The sequence below is a fragment of the Mustelus asterias genome, chromosome 10 (assembly GCF_964213995.1).
Source record: "Mustelus asterias chromosome 10, sMusAst1.hap1.1, whole genome shotgun sequence".
Classification (NCBI taxonomy): Eukaryota; Metazoa; Chordata; class Chondrichthyes; order Carcharhiniformes; family Triakidae; genus Mustelus; species Mustelus asterias.
Genome location: NC_135810.1, coordinates 111,413,659 through 111,432,746, shown reverse-complemented (window position 1 = coordinate 111,432,746; position 19,088 = coordinate 111,413,659). Strand labels below are relative to the sequence as shown.

General features: G+C 45.6%; 1 protein-coding gene across 2 annotated transcripts in view; it reads right to left on the bottom strand.

Annotated features, from left to right (window-relative positions):
- LOC144499868 (cohesin subunit SA-2) overlaps positions 1-19,088 on the bottom strand; it is a 121,871-nt gene that overhangs the window by 90,996 nt on the left and 11,787 nt on the right. For both annotated transcript variants that reach the window (XM_078222465.1, XM_078222466.1), the window contains exons 2-3: positions 4,840-5,022; positions 2,705-2,777 (exon numbers count right to left, since the gene is read on the bottom strand). In XM_078222465.1, the coding sequence (XP_078078591.1) occupies positions 2,705-2,777; positions 4,840-4,883 (117 nt within the window). In that variant the 5' untranslated portion in view covers positions 4,884-5,022. The remainder of the gene's footprint in view (positions 1-2,704; positions 2,778-4,839; positions 5,023-19,088) is intronic.

Here is a 19,088-nt window from a genome sequence, read left to right as displayed (position 1 = left end):
AACCAGAGCACCCGGAGGAAACCCACGCAGACACGGGGAGAATGTGCAAACTCCACAAAGACAGTGACCCAAGCTGGGAATTGAACCCAGGTCCCTGGCGCTGTGATCCAGCAGTGCTGACCGCTGTGCCGCCCCACTCACAGAATTTCCAGCCTTACGTTTCTTGAGCACAAGAGGAAATGAAAGATCACAAAATTTACTCTGACAGAGGGTCATCCTGACTCAAAATGTTGGCTCCATTCTCTCTCCACAGATGCTGTCAGACCTGCTGAGATTTTCCTCCTCAGCATTTTCTGTTTTAGTGTGTATACAATTTAATATGTTGTCTACTGCACACACTTTATTGAATAGCTAACCAGTCCCCCCCATTTGATAACAGTTACCCCTATCCCTTGAAACTTTAAATCAAATTATGCACTGCAACCAGACTGGAATGGGCAATTCTGCCCATCGAGTGCATTCTGCCAATCAAGTTGATTGTGGCTGCAGTATCATAGAGTCATACAGGACAGGTGCAGCACGGTGTCACACTGGTTAGCACTGCTGCCTCACAGCGCCAGGGACCCGGGTTCGATTCCCAGCTTGGGTCACTGTTTGTGTGGAGTTTGCACGTTCTCCCCATGTCTTCATGGGTTTCCTCCGGGTGTTCCGGTCTCCACTCACAGTCCAAAGATGTGCAGGTTAGGTGGATTAGCCATGCTAAATTGCCCCTTAGTGTCCCAGGATGTGTAGATTAGATGGATTAGCAGGGTAAATGTGTGGACAAACATTTACATTTCCAGAATTTCATTGCATGCCGCCTTGAGAATGGAAAAATATAGACAACATTTAGCGACAACAACATAGGCAACATTTGAGGGTGGCACAGTGGTTAGCACTGCTGGCTCATAGCACCAGAAACCCAGGTTCGATTCCCAGCTTGGGTCACTGTCTGTGTGGAGTCTGCACATTCTCCCCATGTCTGCGTGGGTTTCCTCCGGGTGTTCCAGTTTCCTCCCACAGTCCAAAGATGTGTGGGTCAGGTGCGTTGGCCATGCTAAATTCTCCCTCAGTGTACCCAAACAGGCGCCAGAGTGTGGCGACTAGGGGATTTTCACAGTAACTTCATTGCAGTGTTAATGTAAGCTTACTTGTAACACTAATAAATAAACTTTAACTTTAAACAGAGATGAGCCGTTAGTATCTTAAAAAAAACAGAAAAAGGCTCATCGTGTCTGCACCAGTCAAAGACAAAAACCACCCAACTATTCTAATCCCATTTTCCAGCAGTTGGCCCATAGCCTTGTCTGCCCTGGCATTGCAAGTGCACCCCAGCCTAAATAGCATTTTGAGGGACACAGTTTCAGATTTCCTTTGTGTGAAGGAATGTTTTCTCGCATCACTCATGAACAGGCTTGCTGCAATTTTAGGGTTATCATGGAATCATAGAATCCCTACAGTGCAGAAGTGGCCATTCGGCCCATTGATTCGTTCCCCCTGTGCCAAGTTATGCATATCCACCCACTGTTGAGAAATAATGAGTCTGACAGTGACAGCAATCTCTCTAAAAAGATAAGCTTTAAACATTCATTCATTGATGATCTGCCACTTTCATAAAGACAAATCATTTTTACTACAGGGCAATAAAAGTGTCAATCATCCTCACCATTTAAATTTTCAATACTGAAACTACAAGCACTTGAAAACTTCAGTATTTTAGTACGCCTGTAGATGACTGGCTCTTAGCCAAGAATATAAAATGAGGCTTGACTAAGTACCCACAAATCCATTAGTCAGTCTATTGAAACACCTGAGCTTTAGAGAAAACATTGCTTGATTTGCAGTTCTGGCTCTCTGATCCCTGCTGTCAATTGCACAATGTTTATTTACATAAGGTTAAGAGGCTTCAGGTGCTTACAGTTTCTGCTATTGATATTTTAAAGGATCTAAAGGATTGACATTTCATTGCCCTGAAGTAAAAGGACTTTTTTAACATTGTGGAAATTTATAAATGACTTTTCAAAGCTATTTTGCACATGTCCTATTGTCACTTTTGTGCTCATTGGTTCTATAAAGTATATCGTGAGTCAATAGTGTACATGAAACTGCCACAGCTTGGCATAAGGGATCTTGGGAGTTGGGTGGAGAGACATAGCTTGGCATGGGGACATGAAAACCCATGGGGGGTGGGTCGAGGGATTTTGCTTGGCATGAGGGCATGATGGACCGTGGGAGTAGATGGAGGGGCAAAGCTTGGCTTAGAGAGCATGGGGGTCCATGGTGGGGGTGCAGCTTAGCTTGGCATTGGGAGCATGAGGAGGAACTTTTGATCTCACTTTCCAAAAGGTTTCCTCAGGTGAGCAATGGTTCATGACATCTCTGAGGCATCGCGAACTGCAACCTATTAAAAAGCTGCCCCAACTCCATGTAGCTTACGGAGGAGCAGAATACACCTATCTCTGCAGTGAAGCCTTCCAGGTCAGGAATGTAGGATGTGAGCTCATGACTGGAACCAGCCTGCACACTTAACAGGCCCTGGTGAAAATCGGAAAGGGATCGGGAATCCAAGAATAGGGAACACCCGCCATCTTTAAAGGGCTCCTGAGTCATTCCGACTGGGTGAAAATCCAGGCCTTGGAGTTACTCTCAAGGTTGCGATACCCCAGCTTCAGATCTCGCGGCTGTCTTGCTGCCAAGAAAAAGCAGGAAAGCTTTGGCTACTTACCGTCAGGGAGCCTTCAGTTCCCCTTCTCTGATTCTCCAGATCATTGTCCGGCTCGGAATGGCTCTCACTCTCTCTGTAACAAACATGAAGTACATCAAATCTCTGGAGTCAGGGGACTGTGGTGACCAAATTCCACTGTTCTACAGACAGTCTTCTGGGATGTTTTCCAATATTTTGAGGTTGCGTTCCATAATTCCAATCAAAAACGGATCAGGAAGCAGAGAACCAGAGATCTCGCGGACATTATATAAAGTCCTCATAATACCCTAGCTATGACTGTAACATTACATTCTGCACCCTCTCCTTTCCTTCTCTATGAACGGTATGCTCTGTCTGTGTAGCGCGCAAGAAACAATACTTTTCACTGTATGCTAATAATAAATCAAATCAAATCAAAATCATAAATCAAATAATCACAGGTTACGGAGCATGAATTCGACAACTCAGTTTCCATCATATGGGATTTACACCAGTATTTTGGGGATAATATTCCTCGGTTACTTGCGGGAGGGGCACGACGGAAATGATCTTCTCACCACCAGCACCCAGGCCTCTGATACTTTGGTTGAAATCAGCTAGGATACTGGCAGGAACATAGAGGCAAAAGCTCAAGCAGCAAATCCCACCACCCTGTCCTGTTCCTATCTTCATTTTCCCCCATCGCAGGATAATTACGGGGTCAACAGGGTGGGTGGAATTGCTTCCCAACCTTGCTGCACGGGTGGGTGATAGGAAAATACAGCTGCAATCTCACCTTCAAAAAAATCTCAGGTCTTGTGTGACATAGTCCGACATACAGTAATGCTGTGATTGAGGGACAGACATCAGCGGAACACACTTTACTCCACCAATGTGACATGTATCCATTTGTCCACTAACAATTCTTTGGCCCTTTTGTCCCCCTTCATTCATTGACAGAATGTGAGCATCACTGAAAAGACCAGCATTTGTTACTCATCCCTAATTGCCCTTGAACTGAGTGGCTTGCTCGGCTATTTCAGAGGGCATTTAAGAATGCTGCCAGAGGCGGTAGCAGAGACGGGTACAATTTTTTCTTTTAAAAAGTGTTTAGACAGTTGTATAGGTAAGATGGATAGAGGGATATGGGCCAAACGCGGGTATTGGGACTAGCTTCGTGGTTCAAAAAAGGGGTGGCATGGACAAATTGGGCCGAAGGGCCTGTTCCATGCTGTAAACCTCTATGACTCTATGCATAGAACCATAGAGGGTGATGGGAATCTGGAATGCACTGCCTGGGAAGGTACAACCCTTAAAAAATATTTGGATAAGCACACCCCTTCTCCAACCCTCCCACAGAGTACAGGAATGAGATAGAGAATCTGGTGAACTGGTGCGGCAACAATAATCTCTCCCTCAATGTCAACAAAATGAAGGAGATTGTCATCGACATCAGAAAGCATAAAGGAGAACATGCCCTTGTCTACATCAATGGGGACGAAGTAGAAAGGGTCGAGAGCTTCAAGGTTTTAGGTGTCCAGATCACCAACAACCTGTTCTGGTCCCCCCATGCCAACACTATAGTTCAGAAAGCCCACCAACGCCTCTACTTTCTCAGAAGTCTAAGGAAATTTGGCATGTCAGCTACGACTCTCACCAACTTTTACAGATGTACCATAGAAAGCATTCTTTCTGATTGTATCACAGCTTGGTATGGCTCCTGCTCTGCCCAAGACCGCAAGGAACTACAAAAGGTCGTGAATGTAGCCCATCGCGCAAACCAGCCTCCCATCCATTGACTCTGTCTACACTTCCCGCTGTCTCGGCAAAGCAGCCAGCATAATTAAGGACCCCACACAACCTGGACACAGTCTCTTCCACCTTCCTCCGTCAGGAAAAAGATACAAAAGTCTGAGGTCACGTACCAACCAACTCAAGAACAGCTTCTTCTCTGCTGCTGTCAGATTTTTGAATGGACCTATCTTGCATTAAGTTGATCTTTCTCTACACCCTAGCTATGACACTACATTCTGCACTCTCTCATTTCCTACTCTATGTACGGTATGCTTTGTCTGTATAGTGTGCAAGAAACAATACTTTTCACTGTATACTGATTCATGTGACAATAATAAATAAAATCAAATCAAATCAAACTCCTCAGCTAAGTGGCTCCTTACTTTTGGAGGGAGGTTCTGCTGGATAACTCTGGATCCGCTATCATCACGGCTACGGAGATTCAGCCCCAGGGTCTAACAAAATGGCTTCCTCGAATTGGTAGCTACTTTATGGTGTCCATCCGCTGCATCTTCTTAATTCTAGCTCAGGGACGTCTCTGCCTGGTGTCACATTTTGTTGCAGAGCTGTAGAGATAAAAGGAGAGCGACATAACATGTTAATTAAATGAACTTGGACACAGCACACTGCACCACATGAAAAGGTTTGCATTTATATAACACCTTTCATGACCACAGGATGTCTCAAAGCATTTAAAGCCAATGTAGTACTTTTTAAAAATTCATTCTTGGGACATGGGCGTCGCTGGCTGGCCAGCATTTATTGTAAGAGTTTTAACAACACCAGGTTAAAGTCCAACAGGTTTATTTGGTAGCAAATACCATAAGCTTTCGGAGCGCTGCTCCTTCGTCAGATAGAGTCGATATGCGCAATCTTCTTGGAGATCCTCTCCACTTGGAACTGGCACATCAGCATTTATTGCGCATCCCTAGTTGCCCTTGGAGGGCAGTTGAGAGTCAACCACATTGATGTGGCTCTGGATTCACATGTAGGCCAGACCAGGCAAGAACGGCAGATTTCCTTCCCTTAAGGACATTTGTGAACCAGCTAGGTTTTTACTGGATAAAAGCAAATTACTGCGGATGCTGGAATCTGAAACCAAAAGAAAAAATGCTGGAAAATCTCAGCAGGTCTGGCAGCGTCTGTAAGAAGAGAAAAGAGCTGACGTTTCGAGTCCAGATGACCCTTTGTCACAGCTTTGACAAGGTGGCAGCTAACCTTGAACATAGCAAAACCCAACAAACAGCAATGCGATCATGTTCAGATCATTTGTTTTTGTTTTATGATGTTGATTGAGGGAAAACTGTTGGCCAGGACACCATTGCTATACTTCCTTGAAGTAATGACATTGGAATCTTTGACATCCACCCGATCAGGCAGATGGAGCCTCAGTTTAACATCTCATCTGAAAGACGGCACCTCCGACAGTGCAGTGCTCCCTCAGTACTGCACTGGGAAATATGCAACAGGAGTCTGAATTTCATCCTTTTCCTTATATGGAAACCAAGTTAAGGGTACAATGTAGTGTTCGAAGAGCCAAGCATCTCTTGAACTACATCAGCAAAGGAAGAAGTTTCAAAGGAGCTGGGTGCCAGAATCGAAGGATGAAAGGAAAATTGTGGGGCAGCACGATGGCACAGTGGTTAGCACCACTGCCTCACAGTGCCAGGGACCCAGGTTCGATTCTGGCCTTGGGTGGCTGTCTGTGTGGAGTCTGTAGCACAGTGGTTAGCAGTGCTGCTTCACAGTACCAGGGACCCAGGTTCGATTCCCGGCTTGGGTCACTGTCTGTGTGGAGTTTGCACATTTTCCCTGTGTCTGTGTGGGATTCCTCCGGGTGCTCCGGTTTTCTCCCACGTTCTGAAAGATGTGGTGTTTAGGTGCATTGGCCCGAACAGGCGCCAGAGTGTGTCGACTAGGGGAGTTTCACAGTAACTTCATTGCAATGTTAATGTAAGCCTTACTTGTGACTAATAAATACACAAACTTTTAAACTTTTTTAAAAAATAAAATGTTCTCCTCGTGTCTGTGTGGATTTCCTCCGGGTGCTCCAGTTTTGTCCCCCAGTCCAAAGCTGAGCAGGTTAGGTGGATTGGCCATGGTAACTTGCCCATTAGTGTCCAAGATGTGTAGGTTAGGAGGATTAGTGGCGTAAATATGTGGAGTTATGGGGATAGGACAAGGGGGGGGACTTAGTAAGGTGCTGTGTCGGGGAGTCGGTGCAGACATGATGGGCTGAATGGCCTCCTTCTGGACTGTAGGAATACTACCATGATTCATTTAGAAAGTGAGCAGAAAAACCTCTCGAATGAGGGTAGCAGGAATACTTCTACAAGCAATTTGGCAGTGAGTACCAGGCAATTCCCCGGGAAGCAGAGTAGCAATGAGGAGTGTCCTGAGGGAATGGGGTGAGTTCCTTGGGGAGGGAGTGGCAGTGGGCTCGGTGACGAAGGGAAAATGGCACAAGGGGCAGTGAGGCAATTTTCTGGTTTTGCAGAAGAATGGGATTGGCTGTGTTAAGTATGTCACAAGGCTAAACCACATTATTATTGAAAACATGACTCTTCAACTTTCAGCTGACTGGAAATGTTGCAATTTGAACTGAGACCAAGCAAACTGCTGAAAATGCAAGGCTACATTCTAAAGTGATAGTGTGAAACGAACAAATCACCCTGAGGGTAGTGTGAAGAGAGAGACATTTCCTATAATCCAGACACCCATTGAAACTCATAACTGTCTGAGCGAGAGACCTTAAAAGTGCAAAGTATAGGATATTGAAGTAACAACAGCCGAAGACAGACATACCTGGAACTACACAATGGGTGAAGCATTTTGAGGCAAGGCTGTCCAGCCACTGGAGAGAGATTGCAAGTGACACAGGCAATGTCAAGACATTCTTTGGCAGAGTTAATAGACTCAGGGCTGCTCTCACTTCTTCTCCCTTTTTTGAAATATGACTGTCACCAAGTTCGAGAAGCCAGCTCCACCAGAACCCTATCAGCGAACTGAGATCTCGTAATAATTGCAACATCTTCTACATCTGACCACATCCAGCTAACCTAAATCAGCTGAAACATTTAAAATCAACACCTCAAGTACAATCAAAGGACACTTAACTGTGTGAGTGTGTGTGTGTCTGCGCAGGTGTGTGTGTGTTTATGTGTGTGAGGGTTTTTGTGTGTCTGTGCCTATGCGCTGAGTGTGTCTGTGTTTGTGTGTATGTCAGTGTGTGTATTTGGGCGTGTGTGTTTGTGTATGTTTCTGTGTGTGTGGGTGTACATCATGTATATATGTTTATTGGTGTGTATTTGTCTCTGTGTATGTGTGTTTGGACATGCATATGCCCTGTGTGTGTTTGTGTGGGTGCGTGTGTGCCTCTGGGGATGTGTAAATTGGAGTGTGTGCGTGCGTGCATGTGTGTGTGTGTGTGGTGTGTGTGTGTGTGTGTATTGCTCCATGTGCCTGTGCATGTATGTGTGTGCCTGCATGCGTGCATGTGAGTGTGTGTGTGTGGTGTGTGTGTGTATATTTCTCCATGTGCCTGTGTGTGTGTGTGCGTGTGTGTGGTGTGTATATGTGTGAGTATATTGCTCCGTGTATCTGTGTGTGTGTATATTGCTTCGTGTGTTTGTGTCTGTGTGTGTGTGTGTGTGTGTGTGTGTGTGTGTGTGTCTGTGTCTGTGTGTGCCATAGTGACTGTACGAAGACCAAATGATTGATGTTGCGTCACTTTTATTTTTCTCGGGTTCGCAGTTAATAAATTTACTCCTTCTTTGACTCAAAAAAAACCGGTGTTTGATTGGCTCTTTATTGTTCACAGTTTAAATAGTTAAATACATTCTGATTTGGAAATGGCATGTCCTCGTGAAAGAAACTTCAACCTTTCTTGTGACCAACCGAGGAGTTTGAATCGAGGGGAGCCAGTTCACCCCTTCTCACCTGGTCGTTAACAGGTAGACAAAGAAAATCTGCCCCCATTAGCTGATGGGATAGGGACAAGTGGACACAGATTTGAGACTTTGGACATGATGTGCAGTCCAAAGATGTGCAGGTTAGGTTGATTGGCCACGCTAAAAAAATTGCCCTTAGTGTCCTGGGATGCGTAGGTTAGAGGGATTAGTAGGTAAATATGTAGGTATATGGGGGTAGGGCCTGGGTGGGATTGTGGTCGGTGCAGACTCGATGGGCCAAATGGCCTCTTTCTGCGCTGTAAGGTTTCTAAGTTTCTAAGAAGATGAGATACAGGGGAAATGTGAGTGAGATCATTTTTTTGAGCAGTGAGTTTAGATGACCTGAAACTCGCTGTGTACAAAGGAAGTGGAAATAGAGACAATCGATGATTTTAAAAGGTAATTGTTGGGCACTTGAGAGAAATAAACATCCAACGCTACAGAAATTGGCAGGGAGAATGGGACCGACTGGACTGCTCAATCGAGAGAGCCAATATTGTCCTGATGGACCGAATGGCCTCCTTCTCTGCTATCATGACTCTATGCTGTGCAATAGGGCTATGTGAAGGGAGGGTTATCTGCGGCACAGTATTTTACTGCACTGGCACGGTGGCACAGTGGTTAGCACTGCTGCCTCACAGCACCAGGGACCCAGGTTCAATTCCTGCCTCGGGTCACTGTCTGTGCGGAGTCTGCACGTTCTCCCCGTGTCTGCATGGGTTTCCTCCGGGTGCTTCGGTTTCCTCCCACAGTCCAAAGATGTGCGGGTTAGGTGGATTGGCCATGCTAAATTGCCCCTTAGTGTTAGGGGGACTAGCAGGGTAAATACATGGGTGTACGGTGATAGGGTGGGATTGTCATCTGTGCAGGCTCAATGGACTGAATGGCCTTCTTCTGCACCGTAGGGATCCTATGATTCTATGATATAGGTGCACAACATGAGGTGGAAAATAAAGATGAAAAACAACCAGGTTATATTATCTTCAGCACTATTTAGCACAATATCACATATAGATTTATGTGGTAGGTAGCCATCTCCCTGCTTATTTCCTGATTGAGTCAAGCTTTAATATTTCCACAAGACTGCAGGCCCACAGTTTATTGTAGCATTTTTTCACCTGATAATTTCTTCCATTTCAAGACTTCCAAAGGCCAGATTTCTCACTTAGGCACAGAGCGGGAGAGGTGCCTGTATTGCAGCTAATGCATATGTATCTCTGCAACAGCAGCCCGTATATACATCAGTTACACACAGACAGCTGTCACCAGAGGAGCGCAGAGCATTTTCTCTTAAACATTCAGGCAATGTGGTTACAATCACAGGAATTAGAGAGTGAAAAATGCAGCAATAAAGGGAGAGGTATTGTGCATATGAAATGTTATGTTGATAAATGAACCAAAAGGAGTAGAACCTTCTTCTTCTGAGATGTAATCTCCAACCGCACTTTTCAGTGATTTCTCACTCAGCACTTTTTAACATTTCTTCCAAATAAGAGGGGATATTTAGTGGAACCTTGTACATGAAGGCCCAGTGTGGGATCAACTCTCACCCCATCAAAAAAAAAAGAAGCAGCAACTGTTAGGAATTATAGAGTCATAAAGTAATACAGCACAGATATTTACTGCAGTGGTTAGTACTGCTGCCTCACAACGCCAGAGACCCCGGTTCGATTCCAGCCTCGGGGTCACTCTCTGTGTAGAGTTCTCCCCATGTCTGCGTGGGTTTCCTCCGGGTTCTCCGGTTTCCTCCCACACTCCAAAGATGTACGGGCTAGGTTGATTGGCCGTGCTAACTTGCCCCTTAGTGTCAGGGGGATTAGCAGGGTAAATATGTGGGGCTATGGGGGTAGGGCCTGGGTGGGATTGTTGACGGTGCCTATAATCATAGAATCATAGGATCTCTACAGTGCAGAAGGAGGCCATTCAGCCCATCAATACAGTACAGGCCCTTCGGCCCAACTGGTCCATGCCGACCCAGCTAGTCCCAATTGCCCACGCTTGGCCCATATCCCTCTAATCCTTTCCCATCCATGTAATTATCCAAATGCTTTTTAAATGTTGCTATTGTACCTGCCTTAACCACTTTCTCTGGCAGCTCAGGAAGCATAGTGGAGGACAGAATTAATGGTTTGAGTCTAAAGGACCCTTCTACCCATAAAGAAACACAAGAGGATTCAACACACAACAAATGACTTTCTCAATGAGTCACATCACAGAATCACAGAAACCCTACAGTGCAGAAGGAGGCCATTCGGCCCATCGAGTCTGCACCGACCACAATCCCACCCAGGCCCTACCCCCACATATTTACCCGCTAATCCCACTAACCTACGCATCTCAGGACTCTAAGGGGCAATTTTTAACCTGGCCAATCAACCTAACCCGCACATCTTTGGACTGTGGGAGGAAACCGGAGCTCCCGGAGGAAACCCACGCAGACACGAGGAGAATGTGCAAACTCCACACAGACAGTGACCTGAGCCGGGAATCGAACCCAGGACCCTGGAGCTGTGAAGCAGCAGTGCTAACCACTGTGCTACCGGAGCGCCCAGAGGAAACCCATGCAGACACAGGGAGAATGTGCAGACTCTACACAGACGGTGTCCCGAGGCTGGAATTGAACCTGGGACCATGGAGCTGTGAGGCAGCTGTGCTAACCATTATGCCACCGTGCCGCCCCACTATAGAGGCCAACATGGCACTGTATCGGAAAGAAAAAAAATGTTAATCAGCTTTTTCCTCTTTTGTCACATGTCTATCAGGTTTGATTGACAGCATTAGGTTCCAACTAGAGAAAGCAGCCGTGATTTGGTTCGATATGTGGGCCTAATTCCAATCTCACATCACCTGCAGGAATTAATAGGATGGAAAATCACTGGCTGTGCACCTTTGAATACATTTCCTGCCAGCAGTGTTAGAGATTGTGGAATCAGCCCTTTTAATTCTGTGGTTTTCAATCAAAGAAAATGCACACGATACAAAATGTAGGGAATAATTGACATTGGGTTGAATTTTCCAGTTCCTCCCGCCGTGGGAGTTGTAGCGGGTGGGACACAGACCAAGCAAAGGTCCGTTGACCTCGAGCAGGAATTACCAACCTTGGGGCGGGCACGGCCGGAAAATCCCGCCCACTGTGTGTTAAGCACCAAGGAGCCCCAGCAAAACTGGAGTCAATGTGAGGATAGATTGGACGGTTGGGACTGTTCTCCTTGGAGAGAAGGCTAAGAGGAGACTTGATAGAGATAGAAACATAGAAACATAGGAAAACTACAGCACAAACAGGCCCTTCGGCCCACAAGTTGTGCCAAACACATCCCTACCTTCTAGACCTACCTATAATCCTCCATCCTATTAAGCTCCATGTACTCATCCAGGAGTCTCTTAAAAGACCCTATTGAGTTCGCCTCCACCACCACTGACGGCAGCCGATTCCACTCGCCCACCACCCTCTGTGTGAAAAACTTACCCTAACATCTCCCCTGTACCTACCCCCCAGCACCTTAAACCTGTGTCCTCTCGTAGCAGCCATTTCCACCCTGGGAAAAAGCCTCTGAGAGTCCACCCGATCTATGCCTCTCAACATCTTATATACCTCTATTAGGTCTCCTCTCATCCTTCATCTCTCCAAGGAGAAAAGACCGAGCTCCCTCAGCCTATCCTCATAAGGCATGCCACTCAATCCAGAGATGTTCAAAATCATGAGGGGGCTGGACAGAGTAGACAGGGATAAACTGTTCCTGCTCGTAAAATGATCAAGGATGAGAGGACATAGGTTTAAAATTATTTGCAAAAGAAGCAAATGTGATGTGAGAAAAATCTTTCCCACACAGCGAGTGGTTGGGGTCTGGAATACACCGTCTGGGAGTGTGAGGGAAGCAGGTTCAATCGGGGCATTCAAGAGGTCCTTAGATGATTATTTGAATAGAAACAACATGCAGGAATACGGGGAAAAGGCAGGTGAATGACATTAAGTCATGATGCTCATTTGGAGAGCCGGTGCAGACGTTATGGGCCAAACAGCCTCCTTCTGTGCCATAACAATTCTATGATTGTGTGAAGTGGGGCTGCCCACTGACGCTTGCACAATGTTCAGTTTGCAACTCCTCAGATATTGAATCAGTCCATATCTATAAACAACAAGATCTGGACCAGATTCAGACTTGGGCTGACAAGTGGCAAGTAACATTCACACCACATAATTGCCAGGCAATGACCATCTCCAACAAAAGAGAACCTAATCATCTCCCCTTGACATTCAATGACATTACCATCGCTACAGAAGGTGGCCATTTAGCCCATCAAATCCATGCAGGCTCAATATTGACTAGACCAGTCAATGCTACTCCCCCTCTCTATCCCCACAGGCCTATAGATCTATTTCCCTCCAATTTTCATTCATCATCTCCATGTCCACAACCCTCGTAAGCAGTGAGTTTCAGGACTTTGGAATTTTTCACAGATCGTGGACGCTCACTGGGTGGATCTGAAACTTGTTCCCGGAATGCAATTTCATACCTGCTGACCATTAACAGCCATCCAGTGTGAACCACAATGTGGGAGGGGCTGAGCGCTTCTGAAGAGGGCAGGAAGAGGGCGGGCGTCGAGAAAAGGGAGGGTGCGAGCTAGCGTTTCCAAAATGCTCCCTCACAAGAGAGCCACTGCAGGACTGTCTCAGGGTATGGCTGACCAGAGAAACATGATCATCAATGTCAAAATCTGGAATAGGGTGGGGATGGGCATGTGAAAAATGCTCTTTCAGAGAGTCGGTGCAGACTCAATGGGCTGAATGGCCTCCTTCTGCACCGTGTGGATTCTATGGTTCTAAAAAGGCTTCTTGAATGAACCAGGATATTAATAATGCAATAACGAAGTTGAGGAGATGTTTGATTACTTTAATTACATAGATATCTTTGGATGTCACCTTAAGGAGTTATTTGTGATTGGACTTTTCAAGAGCTTCAAGTTTTTAGGTGTCTAGATCACCAACAACCTGGCCTGGTCCCTCCAAGCGATCGTTATAGGTAAGAAAGCCCACCAATGCCTCCACTTTCTCAGCAGACTAAGGACATTTGGCATGTTCGTTACAACTTTCACCAACTTCTACAATGCACCATAGAAAGCATTCTTTCTGGTTGTATCACAGCTTGGTATAGCTCCTGTTCTGCCCAAGACCGCAAGAAACCACAAAGGGTCGTGAATGAAGTCCAGTCCATCACTCAAACCAGCCTCCCATCCATTAACATTGTCTACACTTCCTGCTGCCTCAGAAAAGCAGCCAGCATAATCAAGGACCCCAGGCACCCTGGACATTCTCTCTTCTTTCATCGGCAAAAAGATACAAAAGTCTGAGATCATGTACCCATAAACAGCTTCTTCCCTGCTGCCTTCAGCCTTTTGAATAGACCTACATCGCATTAAGTTGATCTTTCTCTACACTCTAGCTATGAGTGTAACACTACATTCTACACACTCTCCTTTCCTTCCCTATGTACGGTATGCTTTGTCTGTATAACTTTTCACTGTATACTAATACATGTGAGAATAACAAATCAAATCAAATCAAGATCTTGCAGTGAAATCCTCTGTAAGAAAAATGTTCAATTGTTTTTCTTAATCTGTTGTTCTCTTGCAAGATATCTTTTAGCCATAGTTCTTAGTAACCAACTGAAATTGTCAATCAGCTCTGTAACTCTAAATCCAAACTAAATTTATTGTGAAATATAGCCTGAACCATTGTTGATAAATCAAAAACTGAATGTGAGTTCTTTGAATGTAAAGTTCACCGATAGAGGCAACATAGCTGTGGAGTGAAGCTTAAACAAAGAAAAATCTATGACAATTTCCCTCGAAACCATTAGCACTAAATTCAGGAACTGAGAATAGTTTTATTCCATAGTCAGGCAATAGTATCAAGGATCAAGCAAAGGTCAGTATATGTCAAGTATGTCCTTACTTGTTCATTAACACAGAATCCCCATCTATTGCATCTAATGTTACAAGATGTAAAGTTTAAGTTTATTAAGTTTATTTATTACTTATGATGTGGAGATGGCGGTGTTGGACTGGGGTGGGCACAGTAAGAAGTCTCACAACACCAGGTTAAAGTCTAACTGGTTTATTTGGAATCACGAGCTTTCGGAGCGCTACTCCTTCATCAATTATTCATTAGCGTCACAAGGAGGTTTGCATTAACCCTGCAATGAAGTTACTGTGAAAATCCCCTAGTCGCCACACTCCAGCATCTGTTCGGGTACACTGAGGGAGAATTGAGCATGGCCAATGCACTTAACCAGCACGTCTTTCGGACTGTGGGAGGAAACCGGAGCACCCGGAGGAAACCCCATCCAGACACGGAGAGAATGTGCAGACTCCGCACAGACAGTGACCCAAGCTGGGAATTGAAACAGGGTCCCTGGCGCTGTGAGGTAGCAGTTCTAACCACTGTGCCACCATGCCTGCCTTGAAAGGAAGATCCCACAGAAGATCCAACAGAAGGGCAATAATAAGAAAAATGTAATATACAGCTTGAGAATTACAGATTGATGGTGTCATCAGTGTCAGTCTGCAGAAGCCTAGATGCAGTACGAAGTCTCACAACACCAGGTTAAAGTCCAACAGGTATATTTGGTAGCAAAAGCCACAAAAGCAAAAGCAAAAGTGGCTTTTGCTACCAAATAAACCTGTTGGACTTTAACCTGGTGTTATTAAACTTCTTACTGTGTTTACCCCAGTCCAATGCCGGCATCTCCACATCATGAAGCCTAGATGGCCAGGGAGAGATCCAGCATTTGTTTTTTCACAGGGTAAGGGGAAGAGGGCAATTATCCTCTCATCTGACTTGAATCAGTAAAGTGGTTGCTGTGATTGTTGGACATTTGACTTGTTATTGAAACCGAACGTGAAAATTATTTCAATCCACTAAATCCAGCCAATGTAACAGTTTCCCTCAGAGCAACTGATGTTATCAAAGTAATTCCAATGGTGTTCCAGATGCTGAACTGCTATTTTCTCTACCAGTTCTGGGTGAGAATCTTCTTCAGATGCTGGCTGACCTAAATTCTCCAACCTCACCGGCGGCTGGGATTCTCCGGTCCCGCTGCAGTGAATGGAGTTTAGCAGAGGGCCAATTCTCCATTCTCTCTGGCAGCGAGGGCGGGTGGATGAGATCCGAGAATTCCAGCCTTTATTTCCAATTTCCATTGTTCATGATCTATCTTCCTTATCCTTGCAAATTATTTTTGCTTAATTTCTCCCTTTCGCTTCAGAGTGTAGTGCAGTGTCATTGTTTTATTCATTCATGAGATGTGGGCATCGCTGGCTAGACCAGCATTTATTGCCCATCCCCAATTGCGCTTAGAAGATGATGGGGGGTGAGCTGGCTTCTTAAACTGCTGCAGTCCATGTGATGTAGGTACACCCACAGTGCTGTTAGAGAGGGAGTTCCAGGGTTTTGACAGTGAAGGAACGGCGATATATTTCCAAGTCAGGATGGTGAGTGGCTTGGTGGGGAATTGCCAGATGGTGGTTTTCCCATGTGTCTGCTGCCCTTGTCCTTCTAGATGGTAGTGGTCGTGGGTTTGGAAGGTGCTGCCGAAGAAGCCTTGGTGAGTTCCTACAGCGCATCTTGTAGATGGTATAGACTGCTGTCACTGTGCGAGAGTGGTGGAGGCAGTGAATGTTTATGGAAGGCATGCCAATCAAGTGGGCTGCTTTCTCCTGGATGGTTTTGAGCTTCTTGAGTGTTGTTGGAGCTGCACCCATCCAGGCAAGTGGGGAGTATTCCATCACATTCCTGACTTGTGACTGTAGGTGGTGGACGGGCTTTAGGAGTTAGGAGGTGAGTTACTCACCACAGGATTTCCAGCCTATATTATAGTGCCTTATGACCATATTCTGCTGATCAATTGTTGCTTAATTTTTGATAACAAGTCACAATTATCAACTGTTCAGTGAAGGTTATGAATGCGGAGATAGTCGGCACCATCACAAAGTGTTCGAAACAAAGAAGAGTTCAAAATGTAATTTCTACCATTCAAATTAACAATAGGTTACAATGGGAGTGATCTAAAGGCAATAATCTCAATACGAAACTCACAGTAGCAGTATCCTCGATACTTCATACCGTGAATTGGACATTGTAACTTAATTCCATTTTCAGTCTCTTTTTATTCCACCGTTAGTGTTGTATTGTTAGATTATTCATAGCGAGTTGGGAACAATCTGTTATGTGAATGTATATCCCGGATTCACTGCTCCACTGCAATCAGGTATCAAGCAACAATGGGTGAGTGGCCTCCGTTTTTCCCGGCGACGGGGCTGGCGTGCCACTCACTGGTGGCAGGATCCACCGGTCCCACTGCTGTCAATGGGAATTCCCACTGAAACCACCCCACACCACCGGGAAAGCCACAGCAGGGGTATGCCACTGGCGGGACCAGAGAATCCTGCCGGCGTGAACGGCGGAATTCCGGCCAATGTATCTGTCAGAAGCACACGCTGTGATGTGTGAAAGAGATAGAACAAACAAAGAACAAAGAACAATACAGCACAGGAACAGGCCCTTCGGCCCTCCAAGCCCGCGCCGCTCCCCGGTCCAGGATTGAATCCTGAATCCAGGATCCCCGCCCAATTTTCCAGCCTATCTACATCCTAATATCCTATCCACCGAGCTGTCCCTCACAGCTACGATGCTTTGTTCATCACAACCTATTAACTCACCCCCACCCCCCCATTCCAGACCATGTGATCTCCAGGGAGAGGCGAAAACCCAGAGTGAAAACCCCAGGGCCAATATGGGGAAAACAAATCTGGGAAATTCCTCTCCGACCCCCTGAGGCGATCGGAACGAGTCCAGGAGATCACACTGGCCCTGATCGGAAAATGCTTCCCAACCCTATTCATTTCCACTTCCACGAACACCATATGAATTCCCTGCCCCCGAGACAGGTTCCCAACTATCCGCAGTCTCGCTCTGTACTGGCACCAGCAAGATGATCATAGAATGAAGCCTTGAAACGAGAAACAAAGAACAATTAGCCCGCGCCGCTCCCTGGTCCAAACTAGACCACTCTTTTGTATCCCTCCATTCCCACTCCGTTCATATAGCTGTCTAGATAAGTCTTAAACGTTCCCAGTGTGTCCGCCTCCACCACCTTGCCCGGCAACACATTCCAGGCCCCCACGACCCTCTGTGTAAAATATGTCCTTCTGATATCTGTGTTAAACCTCCCCCCCTTCACCTTGAACCTTTGAAGAAATGTCCAGCATTTTGTGTCCAAGAGTATGATTATTTCAAACTTCTGGGATCAAGGCATAACCAGAGACCCTGGGTTCAATTCCGGCCTTGGGTGACTGTCTATGTGAAGTTTACACGTTCTCCCCGTGTCTGCATGGGTTTCTTCCAGGTACTCAAGTTTCATCCCACAGTCAAAAGATGTGCGGGTTAGGTTGATTGGCCACGCTACATTGACCCTTAGGGGATTAGCAGGATAAATATGTGGGGTTATGGGGATAAGGCCTGAGTGGGATTGTGGTCGGTGCAGGCTCGATGGGCCAAATGATTTCCTTCTGCACTGGAGGGATTCTATGATGATTCTAATTAGTGCCAGAAAAGGCATTAGCCAGTGTGTATAATTAGCAAGTGGCGACATTCAAATTCGTTTTCGAGAGATGTTTCCATTGGAGAATTTGGATGGGACATGTATATTTTATATAACATACTTATCTAAAAATATTACGCAGCTTTAAATAAGCACCAAATGCTCCCTTACTAATCATTAGCGATGATTGGTATTATGTGAACTGTTGTGAGTGTACCCAGGGGATAATTTAATGATGTACACGTACACAGCTGAGTGAGTCCCATCATGCCATGCTCATTGCTTGGAGGAGGATAAGTCCACTGGGAATTTTAATGATTTGGATTTTCAGAGAGTGACGCAAATTGCTACATTGCACGGGGAGCTAATAAGGTTTCAATCGCAGAGCATCGACCTTCGCTTCGCTAAGCCATCTTCTGAGTTTTCTTTTTAAAACAGGCAACAGATGAACTGCGGAAGGTTGCCCAGTGCCAAGGACCATGTTCTGTTTACTGCATGGACCGGGAAACTACGTAGGAAACCTCACAGAATGGCTGCAGTAGCATTTATCTACAGTCAGATGGGTGTGCCAAAATGGCTGCTGGAATACCTCAGGATTTTCTCCTCTACGGTGTAACCTAAAACAAAACATGACAGGCCCCATGGAGATGTGTGAGTAATTAGATGAAAATTCTTATCACCATGTAATTGTGTTTTTCAAGATGTGCTGTCAGAGAGTCAGTGCAGACTCGATGGGCTGAAGGGCCTCCTTCTGCACTGTAGAGATTCTCCACGCAGAGAGTTGTTCCGGCATAGGGGAGTAGTTGGAGATGGAGGCCATGACATATTTAAAAGGAAGAGTGCATATACAGTTGAAGCAAGATAATAAGTTGAGAAAATCTGGACCTCCAATCCCTTTTCCCAGACTTGCGCAGTTAGGTGCACTGGTCATGCTAAATTCTTCCTCAGTGTACCCGAACAGACGCCAGAGTGTGGCAACTAGGGGATTTTCACAGTAACTTCGTTGTAGTGTTAATGTAAGCCTACTTGTGACTAATAAATAAACTTTATAAACTTTGTTAGTGAACAAGTATTCTCCAAGGG